The sequence below is a fragment of the Onychostoma macrolepis genome, chromosome 17 (assembly GCF_012432095.1).
Source record: "Onychostoma macrolepis isolate SWU-2019 chromosome 17, ASM1243209v1, whole genome shotgun sequence".
NCBI classification, from domain to species: Eukaryota; Metazoa; Chordata; class Actinopteri; order Cypriniformes; family Cyprinidae; genus Onychostoma; species Onychostoma macrolepis.
In genome coordinates, this window is record NC_081171.1 from 17489460 (window position 1) to 17508250 (window position 18791).

Here is an 18791-nt window from a genome sequence, read left to right on the forward strand (position 1 = left end):
ACGAATTTGAAATCCGTCTAAAAATATGTTCTTCTTATTTTAAGGTGCTGAACCAACTGAAGCCACAGCAGTTGTGAAATACAACCGCAATAAGAATGTTCTCACCACCGACCTTCAGATCCCTGATTATGACCTCGAAGCTGGGATCAAGTTGGCAGTCACAGATAGCAGTGCTAAAGGAAAGAAGATGCATGGCATTACAATTGATGTAACTAACAAAGACATCCCACAGCTTTCCCTAGTTGGGCATGCCAGGTATAGTAAAATTGTTTTAAATATTCTAAAAAGAGTGAACACTCAATAGTGGGGGAAAATATCTAGAAGACTTTTATTTTAACATGACATACACTTATATGGGCAGTCTCAGTTTGATGTTAATCTAGATATTTATGCGTTTTTGAGCAGGTTAGAGTCTATGAGGGATGGTCTGATTGAGCTTAGGTTGGCAGTGCCAGCACTACAGATGGACACCTCTGCCACTGCCACCCTAAAGAATAACAACGGGCTCATCCTGCAGCTTGAAACAGCCTTTAACATGCCAGAGACTACATCTGTGCAGAAAGCCATCCTCAGATACGGTAATGAAGCACACATAGTTAATGAAGCAAATGTTCCTGGAATGAATTTGTCTTTGGGTTTTTAACTAGTTTCTTGGTGACTCTGCAGATAATAACAAGGTTGAACTTGAAATGAAGTCTGACATAAACTCTGAAGTTGATAAACTTTTCCCAAATACGGAGGAATACCGTAGCCAGCTGCAGGCGAGTATTGATGATGTCCTTGATCAGAAAGTCACCAAGACTGACATGAAACTTCGGCACATTGTTTCAAAAGGGTTGGAGGTAAGTGCATCAAATCAAGCTTGAGATTTGTATAAATAACATGTCTTTTACAATTTTCATTTAAATTTTCGAATGGCTTTGTTGAAAATAAACATTTCATAATCAGTCTTTTTGTCCCTAGGCAGTGAATATTTGGCTGGATAAAATAGCGGCAGGCAGCACATTTGTGAGCGTACAGAGGAGCAAGAGAAGCACACCAGAGCTCACCTTGCCATCTTTGCCAGAAAAAGTGTATCTTAAATCGTGAGTGATAACTTTTTGTTACTTTTTACATAAAAAAAAATAAAAAATCAAAATCAAATAGGGAAGAGGCTAGGTGTCACATGAGGCCTATATGTAGATAATTGGGGCATGTTGTCACAAAAGACAAATATTTTATGCAATAAAATGAAAATACAATGATGTGTGTCCAAACTTCTGATTCATCTTTATATACAAGTATATTATATACATTGGTACTGACTATAAACTTTGCTCTCTTTTTTGTGTTCAGTGATGCATTGATGAGATACCAGTTCAACAAAGGCAGAATCTCCATTTCACTTCCTCTTCTCTTGGGAGGAAAGTCATCTGCTGAACTAAACATCCCTCCCACCCTCACACTCCCACAGATTCAAATTCCCCTCATTGGCCTGGATATTCCTGAGAACAAATACAAGATTCCATCATTCACAATTCCCCGAGCTTTGGATTTCTCCTTACCCATGTTAGGTGTAGCAGAATTGTCTGTCAAGATGAACAGCAACTTTTATGACTGGGAGGGCTCTATCTTAGGGGGAAACAACACTGTTGATGTTCCCAATTACATTGCTAAGTACAAAATGATGGCCAGCTGCCCTGTGACACCCCTGTCATACAAAATTGAAGGTATTCAAGTCATCAAAATCATATTAACCTAATCTACAAAGTTGACTGTCATTATGGTATCTTCAATTTATTGGAATTTGTTTTACTTTACTTACATTTAAATATTGATTTTTTTTCCCCCTTCACATAGGTATGGGCATGATCACTGGTACAGTCAATGATACTCTGAAGTACCTTGTAAATGGATCTATCAGTCATTGTTTACTTGATGCCAGCTTGAGTGTCTTTGAAACTATGAGTATGGCTGATAAAATCAGTGGTAGGACCAACTACAGGATTGAAGCATCTAGTCCACTTGGTCTGCACACCTTTGTCTATTATTCAGCTCAGTCAGCTTCCATGAATGATGAGATCATTGGAGATGGAAACTTTGATGGATTTATCAGGATAGGCTCTCTCTATGCCAACTCCACCCTTAGCCAATCCTATATCTACAATATGCTCAAAAGAGAAGGAAAAGGAGAGTCCACATTAAAGTTTGACTCCTCAATCATACAGGGTCAGAATGTGATCAAAGGATCCTATGTCAATGGAGAGCTGTCGCTTTTGTCCAGAACAATTGCCCAAAATGATGTTCTGAAGCATGTAGCAGAGTTAAAGCACAAGAAAGGCCAGCTGTCTGTGAAGTCGGATGGTAGTACGACGGGCCTTGGAAAAGCTCTGCGCTGTAAAGCTGAACTTGATGTCATGAGTGAAGAAGCCAGACTGAAAGTTGAAACCCAGGCGGATGATGCAACACATCGTGCATACTCCCTCCTTACTGCATCCCTCAACAGTAACGGCCTTGAAATGAACATAGAAGGTTTGCTGAATTTCGAAGATGGACGTGGGACACACAAAGGCACACTTACTTTTGGAGCAAATGGCTTGACCACCAGTTGCATGACAACCATTGAGGGAAGCACTTTGACTTTTGAGAATACCATCAATGCTGGTATCGATGGTGATGGAGCCTCTATGTCTCTTGTATCAAAAGGATCAGCACAGGATAACACAGTTGAGCTCAGTGCGGAGGGTAAGATTTCACCCAAAGAAGTGTATCTAACCAGTGTTTTTAAAGGGAATGCCTTTGATGGAACTGCAAGAAACACAATGAACTTTGGTATTAATAAGCAAGGACTGAGTCTGTCTAATACCTTGATGGGTACTTTACAGAAAATGCGATCGGAGTGCACACATACCCTGACTGTAACTTTATGGACCTTGGCTTTCCGCTCCAAAACGGATAATTTCATCTGCGATGGAGCATCTTACAACCACGACATTAAGGTTAATATGAGGCCATTTGTCACATCGATAACTGCAAATAATGAACTTGAGATGTTTGATTTTGGACTGAGCGGTGATGGCCATCTTAAGATGGAGCCATTCAAGATGGATGTAGCTGGAAGCCTTAGTGGAAAGTATGGGGAAGAGGATAACGTTAAGAACAGCTGTCAGTTTACTTACACAGATATGGCTGGCACCATCAAGTGCGATACAACAGCAAAAGTTTTTGATTCCCAGATAAGTAACAACTTTGACTTGGATTTTGCAGGACTGTCTTCTGTTATGAACAGCAAGACACAAGTAAATTGCGAATCTTTACGTCTTGAAAATAACATTCGCACAATGGCCATGCCATTTAGCCTTACGATCGATGCCATTTTGAACAGTGATGGCACTGTGAAGTTTTATGGAAAACACACTGGTCAGATCTACAGTAAGTTCCTTTTGAAAGCTGAGCCATTGGCCATTGCTAAGTCCCATGAATACAGAGCTTCTGCTGTACACATGTTGCCAAATGGAGAGTCAGCTGAAACGCACATTGAAAACAAGTTTGACAGCTTGCTGATACCCAATGAACAGTCTGTGTTGTGGAAGTTTAAGTCAAAGCTAAATAATCATGCCTACAACCAAGATGTCAATATTTACAACAAAGAAGATGAGATGGGGGTCCAGCTCTCTGGAGTGCTTCAAACTAATCTTTTGAACACGGAAACAAAATCTAGTGATATTCCATTAGACAATCAAAAGTTTAGTGCTTCTGGGTTTGTCAAGTATGATAAGAACAGTGACTGTCACATTATTTATTTTCCATTCATTGAGAGCTTTCCTGCTGCCTTTGAAAGAATGAAAAATGCAATTCTGCATACATTTGAATCCTTCCAAAACTACCTCAACAGCCTAGATATCAATGGTTTGATAGGTCATTTTAGGAACAAGTTGGATGAACTCCCTCAAAAAGTGAATGACATCATAGTGGACATGGACCTGGAGAATAAAGTCAACATTATCAAGGACCAGCTTATTTCCCTCATACATGACTACACTATATCAATAGATGACCTTGATGCATATGCTGAGAAATTTAAGGAGTCTTCAAAAAAGAATATTATTGATTTAGCAACAAGAATTAGGGATCGGATGATTCAAATCAAAGATGGCATTGAGAGTGGATCGTGGGCCAATTCTGTCTCTGACATTTTGATACAAATTGGAGATGAACTTAAAGCTTTTGATGAGAAGTATGAAATAACCAAAACAATCATCAGAGGCATTGATGGTATTGAAGATATAATAAGACAGATTGATTTACAAAAGCTGCAGGACAGCAGTGCTGCTTGGTTGAAACAACTGGATGAAAAATATGAAATTAAAACCAAACTTCAGGAAAAGCTGAATGAACTGAGGAAGATTGTTGAGACATTTGACATCAAGATGTTACTTGAGGGTCTGAGAGACTATATAATCTCATTTGACTTGACTGAATATGTGGAAGAACTATCTGATCAAATTCCATATGAAGACATAGAGAGAGTGCTGGATACTGCGAAAGATGTAATTGTAAACTGGATAGAGGAGTATGAAATTCCAGAGAAAATCAACAGCGTGTACTTAAATGCACAAGAACTTATTTTACGGTATGAAATTGACAAGAAAATTGAAGTTTTTGTGGAGCAGGCCATTATATTAGTCAAGCAGTACAGAATCCAAGAGCTGGTACAGGCTGTAGTGGATACTTTAAAATCTATCCAGTTTGAGTACGTCTCAGATAAGGTTATGGAGGTATTAGATAGCATTGTTTCTCTGTTAAAGCTGATGGATTTCAAACAGATTTTAGATGATTTAAATGAGTACATTCTCATGATTATAAAGACCTTAAGAACTTTTGATTACAACACATTTGTTGATGAAGTAAATGAAAAACTTAAGGATGTAGTCAATTATATTAACATGCAGATAAATGAAGTTTATGAAATCCCACAAAAAATAGAGGCATCCAGAGAATTTATAAAAGAGATGCAGGTGACTGTTGTTGATTATTTGGAGAAACTGAAAAATACAAGGATAGCTGAGGTTTGCAGGAATATTATAGATGTAATTGACACTACTGCATATAAAGACATAAAACTGAAGATCCAAGACATTATTGATGATGTGAGGCAGAGAATTAGTGACATGGACATCAGAGATGAAATCTCGGTTTACTTGGAAAGAGCGAGTGTTGCTTACATCAATATGATCGAATATATTTCATCACAGTTCACAAAACTCATTGATGAAATTAAGAAGATGGTTGAAGATAAGGAGCTCCTCAATCAAATCAGTCAAGCTGTGGAGGGAGTTCTCAATGCTCTAAAGACAGCAGAATTAGATTTTCCCACCTTTGTTCTTCCATTCACGACTCTTGAAGTTCCTGCCTTTAAGATTAAAATGGCAAGGATACACGATATTACAATTCCAGCAATGATAACAATACCGGAATTCACCATTCTGGACCTGTTCAGTCTTCCTTCCATCACAGCTGACTTTGATCAAATCAAGCAGAGCATTATTGACTTCATTGACAAAGTTCGCCAGATAGAAATGCCAGAAGTGGATCCTGACGCCATCTTCGGGGACTTAAGAGCTCTTTACCTTTCCGACTTGCCTGATTTTACTTTCTCAGAGATCACTCTTTCAGAGATCAAATTCCCAGAGATCACTGTTCCAAAACTGAAACTGGAGAGTTTTGAGATCACCATGTTGCCCATCCCTGAAGTCAAAATCCCTGAAATTTCATTTGAACCATGTCTACCAGCTTTTGGCAAACTTTATGGAGAATTCAAAGTAGGTTCTCCTCATTATACATTGATGACATCAGCAGCTCTTGAGAACACAACAAGAACACCGAAATCTCCACAGTTTAAAGCTACACTGAACTCAAAAGGAAAGTCAAAGGGAAACCTTGAATTCCTTGACTATAATCTGGATGCAATGCTTCAAATTGAAGCTCCAAAAATGAGAAAAATGGTTATTAGTGAGACCATGAAAGTCAGTCACATGGCCTTTGGAATTGACCATGAGGGTTCTGTCATCTTAAGTGGTACTTCAGCCGAAGCAACAGCCAAGACAGCTGCCAAATTCACCACTCATATATACACAGCTGATTTGAATAATAATGTAGGCATTGCTTTAAAGAATGGAATATCTGCAAATATGGACACAACGTATACCCATAATCTGAACATCCCCACCATAGATCTTTCCAGTCAGGCTGTAATAACCAAAACAGCAGAGGCGCGCTTTGAATCCGGGACAATATCCTTAACAGTTGGAACAGTGGGAAGTGCAAAGTGGTCTCCATCAAGTCCATCAAGGACTGCCAAGTCCATTGATGATTATTCTGATGAAATTACACACAAGAGCAATTTGGAGTTCACTGTCAATGCTGGAACAGCAAAGCTCAATTTTGATGGAGAAACAAACAGCAGAAATCTTAAGATGAAGCAGTCGTTTAACGCAGAGTCTGTCATTCTGAGCCACATCACCGTTGATGCCAGGGCTGAGACTGAGGCACCCTTCATCAAGGGCAGTATTTTGACGCTTAAAGGAAAGGCTCAAATGGAGGATGTCCGAATGGAAATAGGAATTTCACATAAGGCTGAGCTCATTGGAAAAGTGAGTGGAAGTATATCCAACGTATGTGAGTTCTTGGCTCAACCATTTGAGGTCACACTTGATTGCAGAAATAAAGGGAACTCTAAAATTCTCTTGCCCCTGAAGCTGACTGGAAAAATTGATCTCCAGGATGACTTTGGATTTACTTTGAACTCCAATAAGCAAAATGCTTTTTGGTTAGCTCTGGCTCGCTTCAATCAGTACAAATATAAACACAACTTTACTTTGGATAACAGTGAAAATGAAGCTGTAATCTATGCTTTCGTTGATGGTGAAGCCAATCTTGACTTCTTGACTCTTCCACTCAGTATCCCAGAAATTATGATCCCATACCTGGATATGAAAACACCAAAAATCAAAGAGTTTTCTCTTTGGGAAGATTATGGTCTGAAACATCTTCTGACCACTCCTCAACAATCATTTTACATTGATTTCAAGCTCTTGTATCAGAAAAACCCAGACAAACACTCATTTGATCTAAACCTTGAGCCAATCTATGAAGCCTTCATTGAAAATGCCAAGATCTTGAGTCTGCATTTTGAACTCGGACGAGACCATATTTTGGATGCCCTCACCAATTCCTACAATGGAGCCAGAATTCAGTATGAAAAGTACAAAATTGACACATCAAATCAGCCACCAAGATATTTCACTGTTCCTGGATACACAATACCTATACTAAACATTGAGGTTTCAGCCTTCCGAGCCGAATTGCCCGCATTCAGTTATTTCATACCCAAGGAGGTAAGCACACCAAGCTTTAAAGTTCCTTTTATGGGATTTTCAGTGCCATCATATACCCTTGTGCTTCCATCTTTGGAGATACCAGTCTTGCATGTCCCTGAGACCCTTCGAGCTTTGACCCTACCCACATTTACAATACCAGAAATTCAGAATAACATTATGATACCTGCATTTGGAAATATGACGTACGAGCTCTCAGTCAAATCCCCCGTAATAACTCTGAATGCCAATGGCGGCCTGTATAATCAGTCTGACGTTGTGATCAAGTTTGATGTCTCGTCAACATCCGTGTTCGATGTCCTCAAAGGTAAACTTGATGGCAGTACCACCATCAATAAAAGGAGAGGTCTGAAGATGGCCACAAGTATGTCCTTTGTACATATGAATGCTGAATGTAGTCATGAAAGCACTGTGAGTCTCACCAAGAGGAATATGGAGGCTTCCTTAACAAACCTGGCAAAAGTTAAGCTCCCAGTTTTTACGATGGACCTAAATCAAGTGCTCCGAGGTAATACTAAGTCTAAACCTAATATAGCCTCTAAAATCAGAGTTAGCTACACTTGTAATTTTCCCATAATTGAGATGCAAGGCACTGGAAGCATTGATCACAATTTTGCTCTCGAGGCACTGCCATCTTACTTCTCTTTGGAGAGCACTTGGAAAGGAACAACAGATACAACCATCATGGAAAATGCGAATCTTGCTGGATCTTTGGACAATGAAGCTACTATTTATTTGAACGCCAATGGTCTTCGTTCCACACTGAAAACTGATCTAACCTCTAAGGTCTATCACAAAAATATTGGTTCCTGGAATATGGACGCCACAAAGAAACTCGCTCTCGAAGCTTCTCTGCGGCGTGTTTATGCTACAATGACATACACAAGCACCAATGCAGCTAGTATTGCATCATTTTCAACAAACGGAAAGCAAAATATAAGGGCGACGCTTGAGTTTGTTCCACTGACAACTTTGTCAGCTAATCTTGACATTGACATATCACAACCGAGTAACCTCGGTCATGCTGCCATAGTGCAGAATGCAGATCTTTCCATCACTTCAGACAAGCAAAAATTACTTTGGAGTGGCAAGGAACAACTAGCAACATTGATCCATTCCTCTGATCTGACACTATCAAATGATCAGTCTGAAATCCGCATGGAAATGTCCGAATCCATTGAGGGGAATGTTGCATTCCTGAAGACTGTCAAATTACCAATATACCATAAGAGTCTATGGGACATAGTTCAATTTGATGCGGTGACCAGTACTGACCAATTGCAGTTCCTCAATGCTTCGACTGCTGTGATATACACCAAGAGCATGGAGGGAACACTATTTGCACTACCTACAAAGTTGTTTGAAAATGGAGTCACGTTTAATATCCCACAAATAACAGTCGGAGTTCCTAATTGGTTTAAAGAACTTCTGAAAATGATTAGGGAAGTGGATATGCGATTTGAAGAGCCTGAGCTACAAGATTATATTGCAGTACCACCATTAATAACTGTTCCAGATTTTACCGTACCTTTGACTACTCTCCATGTGCCATCCTTTGTCATTGATTTGACAAATCTACAAATCCCCAATGATATCAGTACACCTACCTTTGATATTACTTTGCCTGGTTTACCAAAAGTGGAAATCCCTAGCATTAATGTAAAAACTAAATATCTGAAAGACAAAATGGCTCATTTGTTTGTCAGTTTTCCACAGTATGAAATCACCATCTCACCATTTACCCTTCCCAAAGCATTTGACATTGGTGACTACCCAATTCGTCTGGATGACATCACAAAAACTCTGTATCATTTTGAAGTGCCAGATGTTGTCATCCCAGAACAAAAAATCGAAGTCCCAGAGATATCACTCCATCTCCCAGCTGGTGTGTTTATTCCAACCTTTGGTTCCCTGTCGGCCACTGTCAAACTGTTGTCTCCAATTTATAAAAATACATGGACTGGAAATATAGAAAACACAGAGTCAGGAATTGTTTGCACTTTGAAGTCCAACTCCACTTCCACCATGCTTTTCCTGGAGTATAGCTTGGATGGTAAGCTTAAAAGGCTTTTACACATTCATATGAGTATTTAATAGCACAAACATATTATTTCATTCTAAACAAATAAATAAACGTGTATATATATACACACATGTATGTATACATGTGAATGTATATATTTATCTGTCAAGCATTGTGCAATGTTTGTCAATGAATATTATTAATTAATATTAATATTCTAGCTATTCCATTTCACATTCCATTTTTAGCGATTGCCACCATCCTTCTTGAGAATGGAGCTGTGGGTATAGATGGAAAAAGTACCTTTACCCATCAGGATGTGAATATAAACTGGAAGCATGATCTTCGTCAGAATCTAAGGTAAGAACAACATATCAATTTCTCAAACCTACACATTTATACAGTCTCCTGTCATAGATTCCTAATAATGTTTGATGTTTCTTCAGAATGAGACGGGATGAGTCTTCAGGTTCCAGGTAATCTCTTGAATTTCTGTTTTACATCGGCCTTGTTTTGCTTTACGTATACCAAAATAGCAATGTCTTTTTACTACACAGTCCCTCACGACATACACTGGGCATTGACATAATAAGCCAGACCTTTGCTGACTTGAGCTTTCGTTATGCATCACACAACAATGGAATCACATCCTCGATATCCTCACCAGCAGCCGGCTTCATCGGGTTCCAGTTCACTAGAAGGTCACCATCTCAATTTTATGCGAAACTGTTCAGCAGATATTTGGTAAGAGAGTGATAATCTTTAGTCAGCAATTTGCACAGCTTATTGAAATATTCTAACAAAATGTCTGTATTGTTTATCCAGTCAACTCCTGACAAGGACACAGACCTGATGAGTTTCAAGGTGACTTTGAAGAACTCTGAAAAGCTGAGTATTCAGGTTGGCTATCATATAAATGGACTATCAGACATGATAAATGGCCTGAAAGACAGACTTCCTTCCATCATAGCATCTCTTCACAAGTTTATCAACAAGTACCACATCAGTTACCTTGGCATAGACCTGAACCGTGCTGTCCTAAAACTGAAGAACGCACTCTCCAATGGCATTGACAGAGCTTACCAGGAGATCCCACGCATGTTTGATGCTCTGCAGAACTCAATTGAGCAGCTCAGACAACAGGGTAAAAAGATGTGGAGGAGAACGCTGGAGAACTTACCCCAAATTGATCTCCAAGAGTTGAGCAGAAGGTTCTCCATCAGCGCTAATGAATTCCTTCAGAAGTATGAGTCAAACATGCGGGTTCTTTTGGATGCTGCCATGAAGTTCTTGAGGGACACCAAATTCCACTTGCCAGGTCTGGAGGAGAAGCTTACCGGGCAGGAGTTGTACAATAGGATCAGGCAGTCCATTTCCAAAGTGATTGATAGAGCTACTACAAGGTTTTTTAGTCTCATGGAAGCCATTGCTGACACTGTTTCAGGTCACATCAACAAAGTAGAATTTACTGTTCCTGGTACCACTAAGCTTATTAGTGGGAAGAACATTTTGAAGGATCTGAGGGCTGCCATGAAATCAGCAAAGAATCAGATTATGCAAGCAATAGAGGGATGGGAAAACCTCAAAGTGGAGAAAGTGTTCCAGGACCTGTTAAACTCTGTAAAGGTTTACATCCAGAAGGCAGAGGAGTTCCTGAACTCTCTCAAGAGCGAAAAACTGGAAGAAATTTCCTCTCACATCAATGGGATTTACAAAGAGGCAGGGAACTTACAAGTTACGCAGAAGATTCGTGAATGGATGCGGGAGGCTAAAAAAGGTTTGTCCGAGCTCAAAGACTTCAGCAAAAATAAAATCCAGGAGCTGTACAATGAAATATCAATGGAGAAGCTCATCTCTAATCTAAATGATCTTCTCATGCTGGTCGATTCTTATATCAGTAGTCTCTTTAAGAGCTACATTGCATTAATGAAATCATTGCCTTCATATACAGAGCCATATGTACGGGTTTCAAACAAAAAGACGGATGTGGATATTCCTCTTCCTTTCTATTGGAAATCTTTTAGTGAATGGCCCAGCATGGCATAAACCTTTTATCTAAAAATTCAGCATTAGAAACAGTTTTTTGTCTATTTCTTTCTTCTGTCCATTATTGTTTCCCTGAACAGTGTTTTTTGACTTTTGTATGTCATTTTAGTATTTAATTTAATGTAATTGTAGTAAATTAAAGGATGAATAATGTACTTATGTAATGAATGTCTGTCTTGGTGAACAGTGTTTTGAGAATATAATTAAGCTTATATGATTTTGGAAAATATTGTATTTAAAGAAATGTATAAATAAAAAGCTGCAAGACATAACATAAATTGGAGTAAAAGCCATATGCGGTGTGCAAAAATTATCACAAAAACAAGTGTTTACGTAATCAGAGGACTTTGGAGTGCTTGTGTATGCTTTTTTTAGTGACGTGTTTAAAGAATAGCATTCCTCAGGTCATCAGATTGTGGTTTGCTGGTGCTGCAACAGATACTGGTTGACAAATTCTTAGAAATGTCCTTTTCAGTTCTCCAACATTGTTAATATTACGCCATTGGATTTGTGATAGTGTTTACAGCTTTTAGCCAAAAGAGGGCGATGTCTTCATGACAACAAATGACCGCACAGCTGTGGATTTCACTTCTCACACCTTGTAAGATAATAAATGGTTAACCGGCCATGCCATTTCACTCCACTCAGTGCATGGTCACACCAGTCTAATATAGTAGGTTACATTCCCACCATATACTGCCCCTGGTTACCTGGTGGGGAACAGTTCCCTCCTGCCGTTATTTCATATAACCTCATCAAAAGAGCCCCAAAACAAATGTTGCTAAGCAGAGAGACTGCCACCTGTTTGGAATCTGGGTCTGTACTGTGTCCAAGTGCGTGCTGCTTTTCCCACAGCAGTCTTTTCAGATGAGGTCAGAGGTCATCAGCATCAGAGTGGGGGTTTGAAGGATAGGATGTGGGCCTCATCTGTTTTTTTTTGTTGTTTTTGGTACCTGGATGCAGTACATCATTTTTTTTTTCTTCCAAATTGACAGGCACAAATCCTTAGACTCACTTAAAACTAAGCATAGCCTGAGTGTATGGTGACGTTTAGACCCAAAGAATGTCTTCTCGCTCATCTTGCATCAACGCCTGTGTTGTTTCTTTGGAACTTCCTGTCAATATTTTGCCAACAACTTTGCATTATGGCACTAGATGATGTGTTCCTGCTCAAGAAACTTTAAAATATTAATTTCTCCATCTAAATCTCATGCAACAGATGGATAACATATCTGCTTTTGATAGCTGATCCTTTTTACCGCCATTAATATTCAAAACCTGAAGTTTGATGACAAGGTACATGTGACCTTACTTTTAGGTAATTTTACAGTAATAAAAGCATAAAACCGGTTTGGTGCATCGATAGATTGCGTTTCCATATCCAGTTCTTCGGGATGTGATTATTTTTGTCTTACCAAAAGTACTATCAACATTTGTGCATCTGCTCCTGGAATAAAGGGAATTAAAGCAGTAGCCTGCTACCATATTCATGATGAACTGCTTTCTTAGGAAAGACGTTTTCCATTTCTCTTGGCTTTCGTTCATTCACTTGTCAGAGGTTTAATGTAACACTCCGAAGAGTATGCCAGTTATTATTTAGCCATGGATACTTGGCAAAACAACTTTAGTTGATGTTTCACAAGTAACTGAGTAGCACAGAGTAGCTGTCTGCTGTTTTCCGAAGGATTTCCAAATGGAAGCAGCGAGTAAGTTGGTTTGCTATCCATTTTTTCCCCCTCACCACTGGGGTTTCCCAATCCCAAGATTCATATATAATATTTCTGCCTAAAATTTGGAAGAATTATCGAAAAAAAATACACTGAAACATTGGGTGATGCTGTGAATGAAAGGACATTTGTTGTTAGTTTTATTCAAGGTCGCCTGTTATTGTGGACCCACAGCATGTGAAGATGAACTTCAGGATATGGAGAATCAGCCTCCCAGTTGTGACCCCCAACATTTTTGTAGTGTGTGATCACCCAGACATAACATATTGCTTTTTCCTAACAGACAGTGTTCATACATTGGATTGGTTAAAAGTTCAGTGAAGATTCTTTCTTTTTAAAGTGGGCATGAATTTGACCTTTAGATAAATCACATTTAAGCAATGAACTTGAATGATCACAAGATTGTTAAAGACACTGGTCTAAAATCAATAGCCACCAGCAATTTTTTTTACTGGTGATCAACTCCTAAAGATGATTTATTTTATGTTATTTTATTGCAACAGTACAAAACTTCAATTTCCCATAATTTAAAAATAAATAAATATTTACTAGAGAAGTAAAATTGTGTATGAGAATGTATCTTGAATTAAATTTTGAATTTTAGATATTTTTATATTTTTTCTTTCTTTTTAAACATACTGTTAATCTAAAAAGAATAGTTGTTTGGGAATGGGTTAAGAAAAAAATCTAGATACATTCTCTGAAGTTTTAATATAGGCCTAATCCATAATATCCAATGAAATTTTACTCAAGAATTTTTTTCTTAAGATGTTTACATAAATAGTAAAATACTGATAATTTGCAGTGAAAGTGCACTTGTTTGTGTTGCAGATTTAGCCAGAATCCAATAAGTAGAAAAGCTAAAAGCCTAAACAAAGCAGCTTCAGTAACATAAGCACAGATGTTAACAAGACACTTCATAACAACATCCCTGATCTTCAAATATCCCTGAGCTGATTCAGTGCCAGCTCTAAATAATCTCATTTTTACAGAGGAGTAGGCTAACAAGTGAAAACAAAATGTCAGTGATTTACAGGGTGTGTAAAAGGCAATAAAACATGCACTGCTTTACGCCGCTCCACCCACTCCACCATCCAGACCTGCTGCAGCTGGAAGAAGGCTGGAAACTGATAAAAATCATATGGACAGATGATTTCATGCTGCTTAGCTGTTTTGCTTTTCACTTGACCTTCTTACAGATCAAATGCTGACTGTCTCTCTGCTAGTCGCTGGCATTTGGGTATCATCAGCTCCTCACACCAGCATCATATTAATCAAAAGGTCATTCATTTTCTCCACTCCTCAGTGAACTTTTCATCCAGAGTGACAAAGTTCGGGCTGATTGACTACAAACTAAAATGAAAATTTGTGAAAAATTTAAACCTGTCTACTTTCTTGTTTAAGCCAATCAGGTGACTTATTTATATGATACGTTGGTGCTTTTTTTGATGCAGTAAACACCAGTAAGAATTTATGCATTTTCCAATTTGCATGTCTTTGTTTTTGTCCACAGAGACCAAAAGCCTCTTTATAATCATCTATGCTTTGTCTGTTCATAAATCACAGGGATTTGAGTCTTTTGAGGGAACTTTTAAAAAGAAAGTTCGGTGGTTGAGCAAGTTTCAGATTTCCTATTTGTACCATTACTCATCTATTTATTACATGCTCTCATACACTCAAACTGTGCAGAAGCAAATAAATTCTTACTGGTGTTTACTTGGGGTAGTCGTGGCCTAATGGTTAGGGAGTTGGGCTTGTAACCTGAAGGTTGCTGGTTTGATTCTTGCACCGGCAGGAATTGAAGGTGGGGATTGTGAATGAACAGCACTCTCTCCACCTTCGATACCATGACTAAGGTGCCCTTGAGCAAGGCACCGAACCCCTAATTGCTCCCTGGGCGCTGGAGCAAGGCTGCCCACTGCTCCGGGTGTGTGTGCACTTGTTCACTACTCACTGCTGTGTGTGTGCACTTGGATGGGTTAAATGCAGAGCACCATTTCGAGTATGGGTCACCATACTTGACAATATATCACGATTTAACTTAACTTAATAAGGACTTTCTTCAAACTTCCACAGAACTTCATTCGTCGCAATGAATTGGTCTATTCTTTATTATTATTTTAAATGAAGGAGATAATTTTACCACCATATTTAGTTTTTAATGTCAAACATATTGCACTATAACAATATTGCAGTATTTTCTGTCAGTTTGTGTAAATGTCTACATTACATTGCATTGATTTGTAAACATTTCTTCAAATGCATTCTACTGAATACATCGCAGTTATGACAGTATGAAGGCTTGAAATGATATATTACCTTCCACACGTTAAAATGATGATTTCGTGTGGCTCCCGACCATCTACTGACATTTTCAAGAAGTTTGGAAGCTAAAATAAGTAGCCTGTTTTACATTTCCTCTGTATGGTGCTCAGTCAACTGATGAAAATATATGCTGTATAATACACACACTCAAATTTAGAGTTTGAGAAGCTGGACAGAGCTGAAAAACACATAGGTTTTCTATGGACACCGAGGCATTTAGAAATTAAACACTAAAAGTGATTTATTTATTTTTGTTGTAGATTTAAAAAAAATTTTTTAGCTTGTATGGAAATTACACACTTTACAAAACTTTATTAGTGACAAAGCTGTTTGTTTTGTTGTGGTCTAAATGATGGTACAAATGTCTGAATGAATTATTATTATTTATCTCCTTGTTTTAAAAATTAAACAATTAATGTTTTTAATATGGATTTTACTAGTTCAAAGTTGATAGTCTGGGTCTGAGACAAGGTTAAGACATTAAAATCTAAAATGCATAATAGGACATAAAAAAATTATGAATGCATTAAAAATAATGTTTTCGAAACCACTTTAATGGACTATGATATATATATTTTTTTTTTCTAAAAAAAATTTCTTAGTAAGTTTGGTTAGTTTTAATTCGAATTAACCCTTGAGACATAAAGGAAACACCCATGTGCCCTCAACGTTTTAGCTGTGGACAGAGAATATTGCAATGGGCATTTCTTAAATTACATAACACAGGTTGGAAGGCACATGCTGGCAGTGGTGACAGTCTGTCATTCATTTTTGCTCTCTGTGTTTAATTAATGGCAGCTGAGGGTGACCCTAAACCAGTTTCCCCATCACCCCATAACAGAGACCTGATGCTGGACAAGCCATGCCAGACAAAAGAGCAGCACTGCCAATGGTTTCTATTTGAAATGTCAAATGTAATGAAATCTGGCAGATGAATTTGCCACTAGTAACATGACATAATTGCAGCCCATCATAGACACACACCAGTACAGAGAGTGTGGTATATTATATATGGGCAGTGAACCAGATGGCAACTAATATTGTGATTTAATGTTGTTTAGCATGATTTTCAAGTTAAAGTTATTTCATATTCAGTTGTAATTCTTCTGCGAATATATATAGGCCTATAATTTATTGTAAATTGCTGATTTGTGAGTATTTGCATGCATATAAAAGCATAAATATTACATATAGTTAAATAATAAATACCAGTGCATAATTTTAATAATTTTAATATAAATAATATTTAATAATTGTATTTATTAATATTTGAATATATATTTTTAATTAAATTCTCTTATGTCTTGAACAAAGTTGTATAGAGAAATTCTAAATAAACTAAAATGAGCTAATATAAACGCATTAAGTCACCATTTTAGCGCACTAGTTCCTTAACAATAAAGCAATAAATTCTGTATTATTCTCTGAATAGAGGCACAGATGGTTGAATGGGGAAAGTTTTTTCTTCAGATGTATTGAGGCAGGATTTAGAGGTTGTAGTGATGAAGAACTTGTTTGATAAATGTCTCTGAGTAGCAAGGGGAGAAAGAAGAAACTGATGTGATCAGATATGACGGGCCAGGTGCTTTACCAAACACCAGGCGCCCCCTCTTCCTTCTGACCCCTGCATGTGTAAATCACATCCTTTTCACTAATACACACACACGCACACACACATACACATACTCTTAAGTCCTAAAGGCCCCACAGGAGCAAGACACTAATACGGACTTTTAACCACACAGGGCACTTGAAGATTTTGGATGCATCTGTTTCTAACCATTTTGGCTACAGATTATGTGTGTGTGGGTTGCGCAGTGCCTCTAATGGACAGCAGTACCCCCCTTGAGAGCTCAGATAATGTAGCTCAACCTGTTGGGTCTGTCATACATGTAAATCACTGCAGCAGGTTTCAAAGTGTCTCTCTAAATCTTGTGATGATTTACAACCAAGCTGGAGCATAAAACAACAGCTGGCCACTGACTGAGCAACATATTACAGATATGGCAGCAGAGTGAATCCTTTCTGTGTGGCACTTCGAATTTTGAAACATTTCCAGGCACTTGTGTGTGGAAGCTGTTTTGAAATGAAGCAATGCCTTTCAGTCAAAGTGGTTAGCGTTTAAAAAAACTGATAACATGCAAATAGAATTTAAGTGCAGTATTTTTGTGTATGTTGCAATGGATAATAATCGTCTGACAACTAGAGGTGTGGATGCAGCATCACAAATATTTTCAGCTACCAATGGCGTTAAAAAATGTTTTATTTGCAGGGAGCCATGATTAATTGATTTCACAGGCAAAGTTCTTTAATAGCATGGAGGTTACTGAGATGAAATGGCTTGTACATGGCTGTCCTTACGAAAAAGAAGTTTATTCAAGTGTGCTATTAGTATGCTTCTTTTAAACTATAAAACAGGAAAGTATACTTTTAGTCTACTTTTTATGTACTTCTCAGAAATGGGCTTTATCTATTTCTCAGAAATACATTTAAAATGACGTTTAAGTATACTTGACTTATACTTAGAAAAAGTCTAAATAAAATATATTTGAGCTATACAGTACTTGTGCTTCTAGAATCTGTGTTTTCAATGTTATATGGTAGGGGGCGCTAGTACACATCTTCTGTACAGAATTTCCAAAAACACAAGTGAAGAAGAAACCAAAACAACAGATGCTTCCACGTGTAAGCTAACACGATCATCAAAACAGCATCAAAACTGTGTAACGTTATGGAATAAAATGTTGACCAATGAAGAGGTAATAATGACTGTCAAGGCTCCATCTACATTTTGATTATCATTCTGAAACCAATTCATAGTCTTCTGTCAGCTTTTTGTTCAAAATGTTGTTTATTTCTTTATTTTTTATTTATGAAACTTACCCACATTCAAGTGTTTTAAAAAAAAAGAATGCATGAAGCTAGAATAAAATGTTTATGTTTACAAGCAGATACCCTGTTCTTTCTTTTGATGTTTTGTATGTTCACATATTCATGTAAAAAAAAAAAAAAACATATACAAATATACCTAAATTGGGACATAGTAGTATACTTAAAGTATGATGTATAGTTTACTTAAAGAAAACTTTCGAGTATACTTGCAGTATAAAACTACTAAACTAGTAGTTTACTGAGACTATACTTCAAAGTGTACTAAAAATGCTACTACAAGTATTTAATTAGTAAACTATCAGTATACCTATGAGTTCACTTTTAGTATAGTTTCAGTACAAACTAAAAACATAGATGTAAACTAGTTGTGTACTCAAAGTTTACTACTGTTATATTTAAAGT

At 37.7% G+C, this 18791-nt stretch overlaps 1 protein-coding gene across 4 annotated transcripts in view; it reads left to right on the forward strand.

Moving 5' to 3' along the window:
• Window positions 1-12264, forward strand: part of apoba (apolipoprotein Ba) — a 34508-nt gene extending 22244 nt beyond the window's left edge. For 3 of the 4 annotated variants that reach the window (XM_058748826.1, XM_058748825.1, XM_058748824.1), the window contains exons 19-28: window positions 45-255; window positions 406-578; window positions 667-842; window positions 964-1085; window positions 1336-1709; window positions 1840-9429; window positions 9648-9759; window positions 9846-9875; window positions 9957-10143; window positions 10225-12262. In XM_058748826.1, the coding sequence (XP_058604809.1) occupies window positions 45-255; window positions 406-578; window positions 667-842; window positions 964-1085; window positions 1336-1709; window positions 1840-9429; window positions 9648-9759; window positions 9846-9875; window positions 9957-10143; window positions 10225-11445 (10196 nt within the window). In that variant the 3' untranslated portion in view covers window positions 11446-12262. Of the gene's footprint in view, window positions 1-44; window positions 256-405; window positions 579-666; window positions 843-963; window positions 1086-1335; window positions 1710-1839; window positions 9430-9647; window positions 9760-9845; window positions 9876-9956; window positions 10144-10224 lie in introns of all 4 variants that reach the window. The other variant, XM_058748823.1, reaches the window with a different exon arrangement.
• The last annotated feature ends 6527 nt before the right edge of the window (window positions 12265-18791 follow it).